The 15674-nt window shown below is 46.1% G+C and overlaps 1 protein-coding gene across 3 annotated transcripts; it reads right to left on the reverse strand.

Annotated features, from left to right (window-relative positions):
* Positions 1-12471: 12471 nt before the first annotated feature.
* LOC136459116 (protein DETOXIFICATION 19-like) lies at positions 12472-13805 on the reverse strand. Of its 3 annotated transcripts, none has more exons than XM_066459017.1 (2): positions 13257-13805; positions 12472-13144 (listed from the first exon to the last, which is right to left on the reverse strand). In XM_066459017.1, exons 1-2 carry the CDS (start codon positions 13575-13577, stop codon positions 12725-12727), a joined length of 741 nt encoding a protein of 246 aa, XP_066315114.1. In that variant the 5' UTR covers positions 13578-13805; the 3' UTR covers positions 12472-12724. The 3 variants fall into 3 exon arrangements, with proteins under 3 accessions (XP_066315114.1, XP_066315113.1, XP_066315115.1); XM_066459016.1 differs by having other exon boundaries at positions 12472-13159; XM_066459018.1 differs by having other exon boundaries at positions 12472-13162.
* Between the last annotated feature and the right edge of the window lie 1869 nt (positions 13806-15674).

The following is a 15674-nucleotide window of genomic DNA, read 5'->3' on the forward strand; positions in this document are numbered from 1 at the left end:
AAAACTGAGCTATTTGAAAAAAAATATTTGGCAAAACAGTTTCACCAACAACTTCATGTATATATGAGAGAGAAACGAGGAAGAGAGATAGGATAAGCTACTTTTTTCAACTTCATTTTAACTCATGTCTTTATGAGAGGAAGAGAAAAAACAACTTTCACCTATAAAGCTATTTTGAAAATGTGTTTGGTATAAAAAACAGCTCACAACCGCTCGTAACGCTGTTGTGAGCTGTACCAAACGGGCCCCTCGCGACGGCACGGCGAGCTTCGCGGCAGGCAGCACGTAGCTCAAGGCCTCGGCGGTATACTTAGCCATATGGCCCGAGGCCTGTTGGCCCGGCCCACGACCCGATGTTTCGGCCCAGCCCAGGCACGGCACGGCCCGGTGGTTGGTGGGCCCGAGCTGGCCCGGTCCGACCCTTGGGCCGTGCCTAGGCCTCACTTTCGGCACGTCGTGCCGACCTGGCCCGGCCCGACACAACGGTCGGCACGAGGGGCCCGACCATGGCTCGTTTGGCAACCAACCAATATAAAGCGCCCCTCTCCCCCCGGCTCTCTCCATTCCAAACCCTAATCCTCATTTCACTCCGCCGGCCGCCGCCTCACTCGCTCGCCTAGCGCCAGAGCGGAGAAAGGGAGCGCCGCTGCCGCTCGCCTCCAATCATCACCGGGCGCCAGCGAGCTTCTCTCGGCTCGTTTGAGGTTGCTTCCTTGCCGGATCTACGACTGCGACCATCGAAGGCGCATCGACGACTCCTCTCGCTTGTCTGCTCCGCGCATCCTTCCTGCTTCCTTCGTCTTTGTCTTTGTCTTCATCTCCGATCACCGCTCATCGGATCCGGTCCCATTTTGGCCATCTATAGCCTCTTCTCTCCCCTCTGACCGTCTCTTCCCCGTCTCGCTCCCTCCACCATCCTTCTCTTCATTAGATCCGTCCCCCAAAACCTAGTCTCTCCATCCTCTTCTCGTAGATCTGTGGATCTCAGTCTTCAACGGCAACTTCGGTGCTCCGGTTGAGCAGGTAAGCCACACTCCTAACCCTAACCCTAACTTTGTGTAACTTGTTCTAACTTCTATCGTTTTGCAGGCCGCAGGCTTCTTGCTCAGCTGCGGTAGCCGTCGTTGAGGGACCGGAGTGCCCGCGATGGCCGATGGCGACGATCCCACCTCCACCAATTATGAGTTGAGGATGATGGGGCTTTGAGGTGATGATGAAGACAACTTGGAGGACGGGCGCGCGGAGCTGTTCGGCACTACAGCCACTCCGATCGAGGTTGGCGCAGACGAGCCGTCGGTGGCGGCACCGTAGTCTGAGCACGGCGCTGCTCCTAGAGCTGCTCCTGAGCACGGCGCTGCTCCTAGAGCTGCTCCTGAGCATGGCGCTGCTCCTAGAGCTGCACCGTCCGGCTCTAGCACCGCAACAAACGCACCAGGTCTGAGGTATGGGAGGATTTTGAGGAGTTGTTTGAGCTCCGCAATGGATCTCAAGTTAGAGTCAATGCTAAGTGCAATTACTGCAAAAAAACTTTGACTGCTCGTTCTAGTGCTGGTACTGGTCATTTGATTAGGCATATCAAATCATGCAAACCAAGAAAGCTTAACAGTAATGCCATGTCTCAGTCCCTGCTTAGGTTTAATTCTGATGGTTCTATCCATCACTGGGTATACAACCCTGAGGTTGCTAGAACACAGTTGTGCAGGTTGATTGCTAGAGAGGATCTTCCAGTTTGTTTTGGTGAATCTGCTGCTTTTGAGGAGTGCATTAAACTTGCTCATAACCCTAGGTTTGTTCCTGTCTCTCGGCAAACCACCACCAGAGACTTTGTTAAGTACTTTAATGAATGTCGTAGCAAACTCCTTGAATCTTTGAAGTCTGTTAGTTCTGTTGCTTTGACATCTGATATATGGTTTGGTAATGCTAAAGAAGACTACTTAAGTATTGTTGCTCACTATGTTAACTCTGATTGGCAATTAGAGAAGAGGATTTTGGGTTAAGGTTGATTGATGTGTCACACAATCATGAGAACATTGTTGAACGTGTGCTTACTTGTATTGATGAATATGGCTTAACTAATAAGGTTTTCTCCATTACATTAGACAATGCTTCTGCAAACACTAAAGCAATGGAGATTCTTGCTCCTTCATTGTCTGGTTATGTTGGTGAACTGTTTTTGCATCAGTGTTGTGCTTGTCATATCATTAACTTAATTGTTAAAGCTGGGCTAGAAGTCTTCAAGCCCATGCTGCATGCTTTTAGAACTGCAATTTCATTCATGAATTCCTCTAATCTGCGCATTGCATCATACAAAAATTTCTACATTGCTAAAGGTGTCCACCCTCATAAGTTTGGCTTGGACATGGATGTTAGAGGGAATGCAACCTATCTGATGCTAAAGCATCTGATAGGACACAGGGCCCCTTTTTCAGTGTGGATTACTACAAACCATCCTTTGGTTGATGGCCAGTCGTTGTTAAAAGAGAATGATTGGAAAGCTGCTGAAAAACTTCTCCTATTCCTTGAACAGTTTTATGATTCTACTGTTGTGCTGTCTGGTGTTTATTATCCAACATCTCCACTAATTATGCATCATGTTCTTGAGATTGCTGGACATTTAAATACTACTTATGAAAGAGACAGGGACCTGAGAAATATTGTTGCCCCCATGAAAGAGAAGTTTGAGGACTACTGGTCTACAATTCCAATGCTTTATTCCTTTGCTTTTATCTTGGATCCTAGAGCCAAGATAAGAGGATTCACCAATGTTCTCCAAATTATGTCTAACCTAACCGATGAGAACTATTCTGAATATTTAACCACTATTAGGGCTAACCTATCTGATACTTTTGCTAAGTATGACAGTAAGTTTGGTGCTGTGAGATTGCAAAGGGCCACAGTTCCAGGCCCTGCTTCAGGGAAGAGAAAGACTGCTTGGGGGAAAATTTTTGGTGGCACTCCAGGTGGTGGACTTGGTGCTGGTGCCAGCCTAGCTGGTGGACTTGGTACTGGTGCCAGTCTAGCTGCTGCTGGACTTGGTGCTGGTGCTAGTCTACCTCCTGGACTTGGTGGTGGTGCATCTTCATCCACTAGGAGGCCATCAGCATGTGCGTTACTGCAGGCAGCACACTCTAGTGCTAACCTGAATGCTTCTGAGTTGGCTGCATGCCTTGACAGTGACACTGTCAACCAATATGACGACGACTTCAATATTCTCAACTGGTGTCATGAGCACAAGCTGTCATATCCTATTCTTTCCATCTTAGCCAGAGATATTTTGACTGTGTCTATTTCTTCTATATCTTCAGAATCTGCATTTAGTCTAACTGGCAGGATCATCGAGGAATGGTGACGGCGTCTAACTTCAGACATGGTGGAGATGCTGTCGTTGGTGAAGGACTGCAAGCAAGCAGATACAAAGACTCAACATACCATGGAGAATGTGGAGCTAGTTGAGGCATTTGATGTAACACCTCGGTGTTAAGCATGCATTACCATTTCATCCCATGAGCATAATCATCATCACCTCATGCATAAGCATCATTCATGCATTTCATTTCGAAAGAAATGAAGTATCATTTCATGTGGTGCTTAAATTGATTGAAATTCATCATGTTTAAACTCTGTGAAATGCCATGCTCATGTTTGGATGCCATGATTTCTTGTTTTGATCACTAAGATAGCTTATAAACATTTAGGATACAATTTGGAGCAAAGTTTATATTTAAATTTTTGCCAAATTTTGCTTCTAAAAATAATTCTTCAAAATTTGGGTTTTGAATTAATATTGATTTTATGTTGTAATTCAAAATCTATTTGGAATTTGACTTTGGTCATAAAAGAAAAGTTGTAGATAATAAATTTTGGAGCAACTTTTATTTTTGGGCCAAAGTTGGAAACTGCGTTGAAATAGTTCAAAAATTCATTTGAATGAAAAAGGAATTGAAAATAATTTGAAAAATCTCATTTTTACCTTATTGGGCCACCACCTCGCTTCCCGGCCCAGTCCGCAAGCCGGCCCGGCCTACCTCCGCGCCGCGCTCCTGCTCCCGCGCGCCGCGCCCGACCAGCGCCAGAGCGCGCATGCCGCGTGGCGGTCATGCGCCGGCGAGTTCACCCGCGCGGCACCGCCGGCCTGCCCCGCGCCCCTCCTGTCGTGCCTACACCCGCCACATCGTGTCTGCCACCCCCTCCTCCATCTCATTTGCTTCCTCTCTTCCGCCAGCACAAGCAGCAGCAGCGCACTCACCCGCCATCGCCCGCACAAGCGCCATTGCCGGCGTTGGCCGCTCCAGCCGCTCCCTTTCGCCAGGGCTAGCTCCGTCTTGCCCTGAGCACCGCCTCCACCTCGCGCACCTCGGGCTCGCGTCGCTTTGCCGTGGTAAGCTCCCCTTCCTCAGGAATCGCTCGCCGGAGCACGGCCGAGCTCACCGGAGAGCTCCGCTCCTATGGACACCCCCTCTCCACTCCACCTCTCTCCTTCCTTTCACGCGCGTGAGCACCGCCTTGCCCTCGTGAATCTCGTGCGCGCCTCCCCATGCCCTGCCGTGGCCGGAGTCAGCGTACCGCCGCTCCACCATGCGCGCAGTCGAGCTCACTTCCGAGCTCCTCTAGTGCCTTCTCTTGGTGCGCCGTGTTCGCCTCATCGCGGGTGAGCTACTGGTGGTGACCGCACCGCCGGCTAGCTCACCGTCGGCGAGAGCCGGCCGGTCAGCTCCGCCCCTGTTTCGGTCTGACCGACAGGTGGGGGGCGTTGACCCGTGGGGGCCCACTCATCAGCGCCCTGACTCGGGTCTGGGTGCATAGCACCGGGTGCACCCAGCGTTTTCATCGGCTGGTTTTTAAAAGGATTTAGGAAATGATTTTCTAGAAAATGTTAAATGTTTCCAAAAAGTCATAACTTGCTCAAAATAGCTCCAAATTTATTGAAACAAATTTTGCTAGGTTTCTTGTGACTAGATCTATCTGTTAAAAATATTGCATGTCAAATTTGTGATACTTTTCTATGTAGCTTTATTTAAATTGAATAAATGCCGATTTCTTGGAAAATGTATAGTAAATAGAATATAGGTTAGAAAAATATGGTGCTAATTTTGTTGATCTATTTAGGTGATGTACTTTCTGTGAAAAATATATGTCATGCCTATTATGTGAAAAAATATGGCTAGGTAGGTTATGTGCATTAATTGCTGATTTCTTGTAAAATTGCTAGGGCTAAAAATATGAATAATATATGTAGGTGAAACTTTTTGTATAGTGATTGTATGCTATGAAGATCATGGGAAAAACACCAAATCTGTTGTTTGACACTTTTCGTAGTACAAAGTATTTTCATGCTCCATTATCCACCATAGCTTGTCATTTTTGTGTAGGTTATTATACTTATCTAAATGCAATGAAATTTTTATGGTAGTCTACTTAGAGTAGTACTATACTACTGTAATTTTCTTAGATTTTTATGAGCACCAGAAATATATGTTGCTATTGTAGCCCTAGTTTAAAATGAAATAAACAAATCTTCTTTAACGCATGATTAGTTAATAATGTTTGCTTTGGTGTATCTTTGAAGCATCTTAGATTGCTATGGTGACTTGACCTGTTAGTACTGTGGTTGTAGTAGTAGTATAGTAGTACATGTTCTTGGATGATGTTGGCTACCTTGTAGCAGGACTTTACTTCTACTATGCCCAATAAAGTTAAACATGTTCATCTACATTTCATGTATCATGATCATTACATGTCATCTCTTCGATGCACCTATGCATTAGCACTCATACATCTACATCATACAGGATTGTAGGAGGAGTTGCTAGTAGTAATTCAGGAAGAGCAGACCGGGACAGATCCACAAGAAGTCCAGGCACAGGAGGTGCTAGAGGAAGAGGAGCCGAGAGAGGACTTGCCCGAGTGCGTGGATCATCAACCTAGTTCGTTCAAACGAGGCAAGCCCCAGAGCATTCTAAGTCTCCTACTTTATAAAAGCAATTCTTTCTATATATATGAGTTTATATATTGTTGCATTAAGTTGTAGGAGTTGATTGAAACCATTGATGCATTTATTACTATCCTTGCCTACCTTATTACCTTGTTACCCTGTTAGGTCAGGATCGAATAACTGCTTAGCCTTGCTTAGATCGATAGCGATCGGTGATAATCCGATCACCTACATTATAGGTGGTTACTGGAAGAATTTAGCTATGGAAAGGATGGTATCCTGAAATTAACCATGTGTGATGGATAATTAGAGACCGGACGGAAAAAGTTGGAGGCAACCAGACAGGGGTCTGGGGTGCTGTTAGTTTCTGTTTGTGTCGATTAAGGACCGATCGTTGCTCGTCCCTCTTGTCATGTTGAATGCATGCCTCACATTTAGCTGGCCGAATAAAGTACCTTTCGACCGCGAAGCTAGTGACACTATTCGAGCCGAGATAAACCCAGATTGGTAGACTGGTGCTGAAGGGGGTATGACGGGGACACAAAGAGTGAGCCCAAGGTGCGTCCTGGCAGTCGAGCGGTCCCTGGGTATTGTGGTCTCGGCTGTTATCCCGTGGCTACTTGGAAAGTATCATTGGTGATCTAAGAGACCCTGACGGGGGAAGCGTGGTTTGTGTGAGGAATAAATCACCAGCTAGTTAGAAATCGATTTGAATCGCCATCGCTCCTGGATAGTGAGCACTTGACTCGAGCTACGGCATTGTAGTAATTATTATGGAATAATGATGGTTATCTGGATGATATGGGATATGCTAAATCTAAATTGGTAACTGGATGTTATTAGTTAATCAAGTGATTGCTATAGTACAGGTGCTTACCTAGATGGATAGGTTATAATAAAGATGATGCAAAGTACTTAAAATGGTTTCTTCATGATAGCTTATGCTTTTTGCAAACAAGTCAGCTAGCCCACTAAAGAAAGCCTTGCATAATCCTTGGTGTCGCTTTATTTTGGTTTAAGACGGGTAAGTCTAGCTGAGTACCTCCTCGTACTCAGGGCGTTGTTCCCATTGTTGTTGCAGATGGTCAAACGTACTACGGCTATTGCATTAACTGCCTGTATCCAGTGATGGGTGACACTAGGACCAAGGGCAATGGTCATTCTGTATCTCTCATCTGATGCTTTTGTTGGAAATGACTACCTACTGGCACTGTATTGGAACTAAAAGTGTGTGTGTGACTTGAAAACTATTTGCTTCCGCTATTTCAGATTGAACCTGGTTTGTAATAACTTTATATTCTAAACTCTGATGTGCCCAACTGTGATTGCAAACTTTATGTAACATGTGACGGTACTTGCTAAACTTGTACGATCTTGGTTTGTATGTCGATTGGTTTGAAATCCTTCATGGTTTCACGGACTACCGGGTTATACGGGCTTAAGTTTGCTAAATTATCTGCTTCGGCGGAAGATTTCCTTACTTAATCTCGTATAATTGGTTGGTTCTGTTACAGCTGGCATCAGAGCAAGGTTTAGTAGGTTACTATTCATGCATGTATTTAAAACAAAAGGGTTTTGTGTTACAAAACTAATTGCAAACTATAGTATATAGGTGTTTCAACCTCTAATTAAAAACTTAAGAGTGTGCCAGTGGTCATATCCTTTATGCCCAGTTAAGGACTCTAGGTGGCTTATTTAAGTACTGACTTGGGGGTCTTTGCATCATATTTCTATTTCGTTGCTCATACAGCGTGCTATTGTATGAGTGCCATTCACTTGAGTGGTAATGTATGGATCCATTGCCTCTACGCCTCGGTAAGTGAGAGTTGTGAGAGTATGATCGAATACACTGTCGATCTAGGGAAGTGCTTATATGATGTTGTATTGTTTACATGCCATACGTGTGTTTATATGAAGGTATCCAATATGTGGGGAATTCTGTCCTGTGGTGACGATGCCGTCGATAGGACGATGGTTCGGGTAGTTGCTACCATGGTACGTGTATCTGGGGATGCGTGTAGAACGAGTAAATTACTTTATTGCTTTCGTGCATATTTTTCATACTGTTAGGGTTTGGGCTGAAGTGGATCTTTTGCAGGTACATAACAGCGCTATTATGTAGTATGTATTAGCTATGTTTACCAGAGACCGTTGTATGCCACCGTCTATGCCGCTAGCAATTGTTATTTTTCCTAAGTTTGTGAGAACGTACGAAACGTGCATGTCTCATGTTATTACATATCATTCATGGCATTGTTCCTCCTCTTATAAGTTGATTATCTCATTTTGATAAATATGACAACTTAACCTTGTTCTCACATGAGTAATAAAACAAAAATTTGCTACAGATGGCACGCACAAAGCAGACCGCTCGCAAGTCCACCGGAGGCAGAGCTCCCCACCATCAGCTTGCTCCACGTACCCGTCAGCGCCACACGTTTCTTGGAGAGTTTGGGATGCCCACACTCTTATGGAGAGTGCTCAGCTATGTGGGCTATCCTGATGGAATGGAGCCCCGCTACTTCTGGACAAATGAGCAGTTGGGGGAAGGTCTCTTGGTTACTATGGAGGCCGTTGTTCGTCCTCGAGGTGACGATTCTGAGTGGACTGGTTGGTGTTATGAGTCAACTGGCAGGACTGCTGAAGAAGTAGCTGACAGGGCAGCCTTTGGGATACTGAGGGATATCATGGATCGTTTTCCTTAGGAGTTGGCAGCCGCTTTAGTTGGAGTCTTTCCGAGGGGCAACCCCTCCACTGACTCATGGCAGCAAGCAAGAGGAAGATCTCTGGAGATTGGTGCAGCAGAAGGACAGAATAGTGATAACCCTGCCATGAGCGCTATGTTCACAATGATGAAGGCTTTCAATGGAGTAGAAGGTAGCCTGAGACGTGTGTCTGGTGCTCTTGGTCATGCCCGAGATGACCGACGTTAGCTTCAGAGGGATCACGACGCCGAGATTGAGAGGCTCAATGCAGAGATGGCTTAGTTGACTCATCAGAGGGATCAGGTGACCTAAAGGACTGGAGCCTATGAGGGAGACGTGCGTGCACTGAGAGAGCAGGTCGAGCATATGACCATCGCCAACAGGAACATTGAGCGCATGTTGATCCATGTGCTCCACCAGAGGAATGAAGCCTGGTCCACGGGAAGATGTTCTAAGAGCTCGACAGGTTGAGCTGGAGCAGCAGCTGGCCAATGTAGAAGAGTACAACAACAACCTACATGAGGAGGTTCATCAGCTGCATAACCAGCTCCACCCTTACGTTCCACCTGGAGCCATAGAGATGGATCTAGATGAGGACGAGGAGCCCAAAGAGCCTGAGGCACCAGCTGATGACGACGACGATGATGTAGATAGTGACGATGTCGACATCTCCGACCTAGACAGCGACCACGATGAGTAGGCTAGTAGTTGTTGCGCTAGCTACTAGGGTTTCATTTGCGATGACCTTTTGCAAGGTTGACATGTCTGGCATGTACTCATGAGTAGAAAGACTAAGACCTTGATGTAATGTTGGAAAACTTGGATGTGTTTGTGGCGATATCTGAACGTCAAAAGTCCAGTGTGTATATGCTGGCAATTTGGTTGTATTGGACGCGATATGTGCATTTCAGTAATCTAATTAGTAATGTTGTGTTGATTGGAATGACTTATTGTGCCCCTATTTTATTGTATGAAGTTATTCTCTCCAGTGAAGTCAGTACGTCATAATTTTTCATCCACCTACAATTTCTACAACATCGCCTAATAATTACTGTTGCTAAAATATGCAGATACCGAACACTCGTCGTACCATGTATGACGCGACTGAGGCAGGTGGCAGTGCCGCTGGGAATGAGAACCGTGATCCACCACCACCACCTCCTCCTCTACCGTACACCGCGGAACAGTTCTTCGCACAGTTCCTTGGAAGTCAGCGCAACATGGAGGGCATGTAGCAGAACATGGAAGCTGCATTGCGCCATATTGCCAGCAACACCCGCCGTGGGTTAAACCCAGGTGGACATGAAGCAAATCAACATAGCAGTTTCAAGGACTTTATGGACACCAGACCACCAATTTTCAAGGAAGCGGCAGAGCCCTTGGATGCAGAAGAGTGGATAAACACCATGGAAGATAAGTTTCATGTTCTAAGGATGACAGAAGTATTGAAGATGGAGTATGTAGCTCATCAGCTGCAAGGCCTTGCAGGAATGTGGTGGAAGCACCACCACACCACTTTTCCTCCCAATGCCCACATTACTTGGAGGGAATTCGCTGAGGCCTTTCGTGGAGTTTACATTCCCCCTAGTTTGATGGAAATGAAGTTTAGAGAATTTCTAGCACTGAACCAAGGCACCAAGATGGTGACACAATATCTACATGCATTCAATAATCTAAGTCACTATGCCTCTGACATGGTGAATACCGATGCCAAAAAGATCGCTAGTTTCAAGAGAGGTCTGAATCCCAAGATGATGAAGCATGTGGGTACTAACACAAGAACTGGTTTCAATGACTTTGTTAGTGACTGCTTGAAGCAAGAAAAAAACAACAATGTATATGCTACATCCAAGACTCACAAGAGGGCTTTTGAGTCAGGTCCGTCCCAGCCAAGGGCCCCGATAGCAAATTGTTCTACGTATCGTCCGCCTGCCCCTGGTGTAAGGTTTAGGCCACCCCAACGGAGGAATCAGAATGCCCAGCAACCTCAGAGGAACCAGAAGCCACTCAAGATAGCGGTGCCACAAGCCAAGACCGGACAAGGCAGTTCATCTGGAGCTGCTACTCAAGTAAGAGGACCGTGTTTCAACTACAATCAAACTGGGCACTTTGCAAAGTTTTGCCCATATCCCAAGAGGTAGCAGACTCAGTACCAAGCTCGTGTGCACCACACCACCATTGATGACATCCCGGAAGGAGAGCCTGTGACAGCCGGTATGTTTTCTATCAACAATCATTCTGCAGTCGTTTTGTTTGATTCTAGATCATCACATTCATTCATAAGTCAAGCATTTGCAAGAAAGTATGAGAAAAAGATAGTTGAATTAGAATGTGCTTATAGGATCAGTTCAGCTGGGGCTGATATGTTAACTAATCAGATAATCCAGGGGATAACCCTATGTATAGCAGACAGACAGTATATGCTTAACTTGATAGTTATGCCAGGACTAGTTCTAGATGTGATTATAGGAATGAACTGGATGACTAAGATGGGAGTAGTAATTGATGTGGGAGGAAGAGGCATTTCTCTTAAAGAACCTGTTGGAGAAGGTACATTTCAAGTAACCTTACCTCGGAGAATAGATCTGACCAGTACAACTTCTGCAGTCCAAACTACTCTTCTAGCTAAGATTCTAGTAGTGTGCGAGTTTTCGGACGTGTTTCCAGATGAGTTACCCGGTCTTCCACCGGACAGAGATGTTTAGTTTGCCATTGAGTTAATCCCTAGAACACCACCGATCTTAAGAAGGCCTTATCGGATGCCTTCAAATGAATTAGCCGAGTTGAAGAAACAACTCCAAGATTTGTTGACTAAGGGTTTGATTCGCCCAAGTTCATCGAAATGGGGATGCCCCGCATTGTTCGTGAAGAAGAAGAAGGATAACTCCTTACGGATGTGCATGGACTACCGGCCACTGAATGCGGTGACAATTAAAAACAAGTATCCTCTACCTTGGATCGATATCTTGTTTGATCAATTGTCCAAAGCCAAGGTGTTCTCCAAAATAGATTTGAGATCAGGGTACCATCAGATCAAGATTAGACCACAAGATATACCCAAAACCGCGTTCTCCACCAGATATGGTCTGTACGAATATCTTGTCATGTCCTTTGGTTTGACAAATGCTCCTGCATACTTTATGTATCTGATGAATTCAGTCTTTATGCCGGAGTTGGATAAGTTCGTGATTGTGTTCATTGATGACATTCTAGTGTACTCAGAGAACGAACAGGATCACGAAGAGCATCTAAGAATTGTCTTGACTAGACTCAGAGATCACCAGCTGTATGCTAAGTTTATTAAATGTGAGTTCTAGCTAAAGACAGTTCCTTTTCTCGGTCATGTGCTATCTGAGAATGGAATCTCAGTGGATCCTAGTAAGGTACAAGAGGTTATGGACTGGAAGGCACCAAGCACAGTTCATGAGGTTCGGGGTTTTCTTGGATTAGCCGGTTACTATCGTCGTTTTATACTAGACTTCTCAAAGATTGCCAAGCCAATGACAAGTTTGCTATAAAAGGATCATAAGTTCGTTTGGACAGAGGAGTGTGAGGCAGCTTTCTGCACCTTATGGAATTTGCTAACCACTACTCCTGTTCTGGCGCAACCGGATATAGAGAAGCTGTTTGATGTGTTTTGCGATGCATCAAAGAATGGTTTAGGATGTGTTCTGATGCAAGATGGAAGGGTCATTGCTTATGCCTCACGTCAGTTGAGGAAGCATGAGGTTAACTATCCCCCGCACGATTTAGAGCTTGCGGTTGTTGTGCATGCTCTAAAGATTTGAAGACACTACTTGCTTGAGAATGTGTGCAATATCTTTACAGATCATAAGAGTCTCAAGTACATATTTACTCAGTCTGAGTTGAATATGCGACAAAGAAGATGGTTAGAGCTAATAAAGGATTATAACCTGAATGTGCACTATCATCCGGGAAAGGCAAATGTAGTGGCAAATGCCTTAAGTAGGAAGTCACATTCTCTTGTTGTGCAACCATTGTTTGAAGATGAGTTCAATTTGTTGCATCCTGCAGTGTTGCATAATATCCAGGTTAGTTGTACCTTGGAAAGCAAGATCATTGAGGGTTAGAAAACAGATAAAAGAATATTCCATATCAAGGAGAAAATAAAGAAAGAACCGTCCAAACACTTTAGAGTGGATGAACAAGGAGTGTTATGGTTTAATAACCGTCTGGTTGTACTTAAAATCGACGGCTCAAAAACAAATCTAGATACCGCAGCAGGCACTGCAGGAAGGCGAACGCGAAGACCGAGGCCAGGGACCTGCGGCGCGACGGACGCCGCCGCGCTGCGGCCCGTGGGACACCTCGGGGTCCTGCCGCAGCAGCAGCAGCGGCTCCGTGAACATCCACAGCACGGAGACGAGCGCGCACACCGCCGCGTCGACAGGATTAGCGACGACTGCAGGTACAGGCCCAGCATGCGGTACATCCGAGCGCCGTAGGCCTGCCCGCACAGCGTCTCCAGGGCGCCGCTGAGGCCCGTCTGAAACAGCCATTCCTACTTTAACAAATTTGCAACAGTCGTAGCCAATATCAATGCTTTTAAGTATTTATAAAACTAGAATCACAAATGCGCAGCTAGTGCTCATACGTACGGCCAAGGCATAGCTGGTGACGGTGGCCCAGGAGTTGCCAAGCGTGGCACCGGCGAGCTGGACGTCGCCGAGGTGGCCAGAGAACACCACGGACACTAGCGGGATGCCGTAGTAGGCCCTGTTTGTCAGGATCATCGGCACCGCAAACTGCAGCTGCGCCCAGGCTTCCTCCGTGTCCACCACGCGGCCGAGCCACGAGGAGCACAGGCCAGAAGGGCCACGGCCACGGCCCGGCGGGCGACTCTCATGGCCGTTCCCGGCGGCGGCGGTCACGCCGGTGCCGTCGGGGTTGGGTGAGGCCAGCAGCGGGACGGAAGACATGATGCCGACCGGCAGATAGCGTGCGGTGCCTGGCCGGTGCCGTCCGCCCGTCCGCGCCTTATGGGGTTGGATTCGCCTCGGTTTGGGATCGACTCAGAGTGTGCGGCCAGGTGTTGTACGCTTGTACTGGTGTTCATATATGAGCAACAGAGCAAGGCTGGGAATGGGAAACAGCAAACCGATTGAGAGCACCGAAGAGCACGCCAGTCGGCACTCGGCAGGCATCGATCTCAGCCCCGTGAGGGGGGGGGGGGGGGGGGGGCTCAAGCCACTCTACCCGTACCGAAAACAGTAGAACCTCCTGTGGAGCTCCATGAATTTTTAGGCAAAGTTCTATAGTGTAAAGTGTAAGGAGGCTGAGACTTAAGATCGAGCAGTAGTGTTGTTCAACCCCCCTCAAATATTTTCTGGATCTGCCGCTGGACCCAGCCAAAGCTACCTGGAGCAAAGCAAACATGCCCTAATAAGACAACATATATTGCAGAACGCTTTCCTCCTATTTGAATCCAGCCAGCTAATAGGTAGGAGTAGCTGTTGAAAATTATCTAGATTAAATATTAATCCGAATGGACCAACAAATTGGTCAGCTAATTGTTGGTCTTGTTTGTTTTCGCTTATTTTGCGGTGGCGGCGACGGGAGTCGAAAAATCCCGCCAAACGTCTTGTGGCGACGGTGCTTCTCGTGATCATTAGAAAATTCAAGCAGTATTTTTCAGTGAAGAAATTTTTTTTTCTCTCACAACATTTCAACATCAACATCAGCATAAGCTAAATTTTAGCGAAACGAAAAGGGCAAGGAATAAACTGTACCCCTAATTCCTCGTATTGCGGTCGCAGAGGCCCGGTTCGGCTACTGCACTATGCGGCCACAAATTATGGTTCCAAACAAACTCGTTAGTTGAGTATCCAGCTAACATTATCTCATTAGCTATCCTAATCTAGCTTATAATAGTTAATAGATTGAAAAAAGAACATTCTTTTTTATTCCACCTGCTACATCTATCCACGTGCCCTTAAATAAATAGCAAATACAAAAACAAAATAACATTATGAATAAACCACAAATGCAACAACTTTTTAATCCAAACATCATCTAATGTGGTTAACTAGAAGTAGATAGTAGTAACTTCGAACTATTAGGTCAGTCTCAACGAAAATTTCATCAGAGTTTCATAGGCGGTAAAATAAGCTACCAGCTCAATATAAATGAAGAGAGAGATCATCAAAGTTTTATGGGATAAAGCTAATATACATTGTTTCCAACACATAGAGATCTTGAAAACTAGAACATAAAAACCCTATTGAGACTGGTCTTAGGGTAACCCAACAAAGCATGAGAGAGGGAGAGCATAGTGTTACAGACTATGGAATTTTTGAACTCCACGCAAGTCTTGCAGCTAGCGAATTTGGATATTCTGTCTTCTCTCGTCCACGTGAAATGAAACCAGGGAAATTAAAACCTATACCGTGAATTCACGCTTCCTCCGTGCTTCACGCCACCAGGGCCGTACATTAGCAGGTGCAAAGTGTGCGACTTCGTTCAGGGCCTCCAAATTTACACAATACACTAAGTAGTAAGTAGCAATTAATTAATGGCGTGGCCTGCAATCAATAATTTGTTAATTGGAGTTGGCCCAACGTAAGGCCCATGGCCATCCGCCATGCATAGCCCACCAGTCTGCTTGGGTCCTCGGCTTCTCCATAGCCCATAGGTATAGATTCGCCGGCGACGTTTTATTTTCCTTTGCCGCAAACCAGATCGTCGTCGCGCCGCTGCTAGACTTCGGCACCGCGGCGACCGTGCAACCATCGGTTCATTGCCAAGACGCCAAGCCGTCGTCCACCGGGAGCCAACACGTTGTCAGCTCGGTACGCACACGGCTTTCATTTCAAAGAATACTAAGAGAATGATGCTTTGCAGTAGAACATAAGGTCAGTTTGTTGCTGAAGTACTTTTTGTATTGTTTTAGCATCAAGATTTGATATGTTCTAGTACTGTATTCCTGGATTTATTCCACGATTTAACGGCGCTATGCTTTCACTGGTAGGCGACGTCCCCGCCGATAGCGAGGTGCCAGTGGTCACTTCGTAAATCTC

The sequence above is a fragment of the Miscanthus floridulus genome, chromosome 6 (genome assembly GCF_019320115.1).
Source record: "Miscanthus floridulus cultivar M001 chromosome 6, ASM1932011v1, whole genome shotgun sequence".
Classification (NCBI taxonomy): Eukaryota; Viridiplantae; Streptophyta; class Magnoliopsida; order Poales; family Poaceae; genus Miscanthus; species Miscanthus floridulus.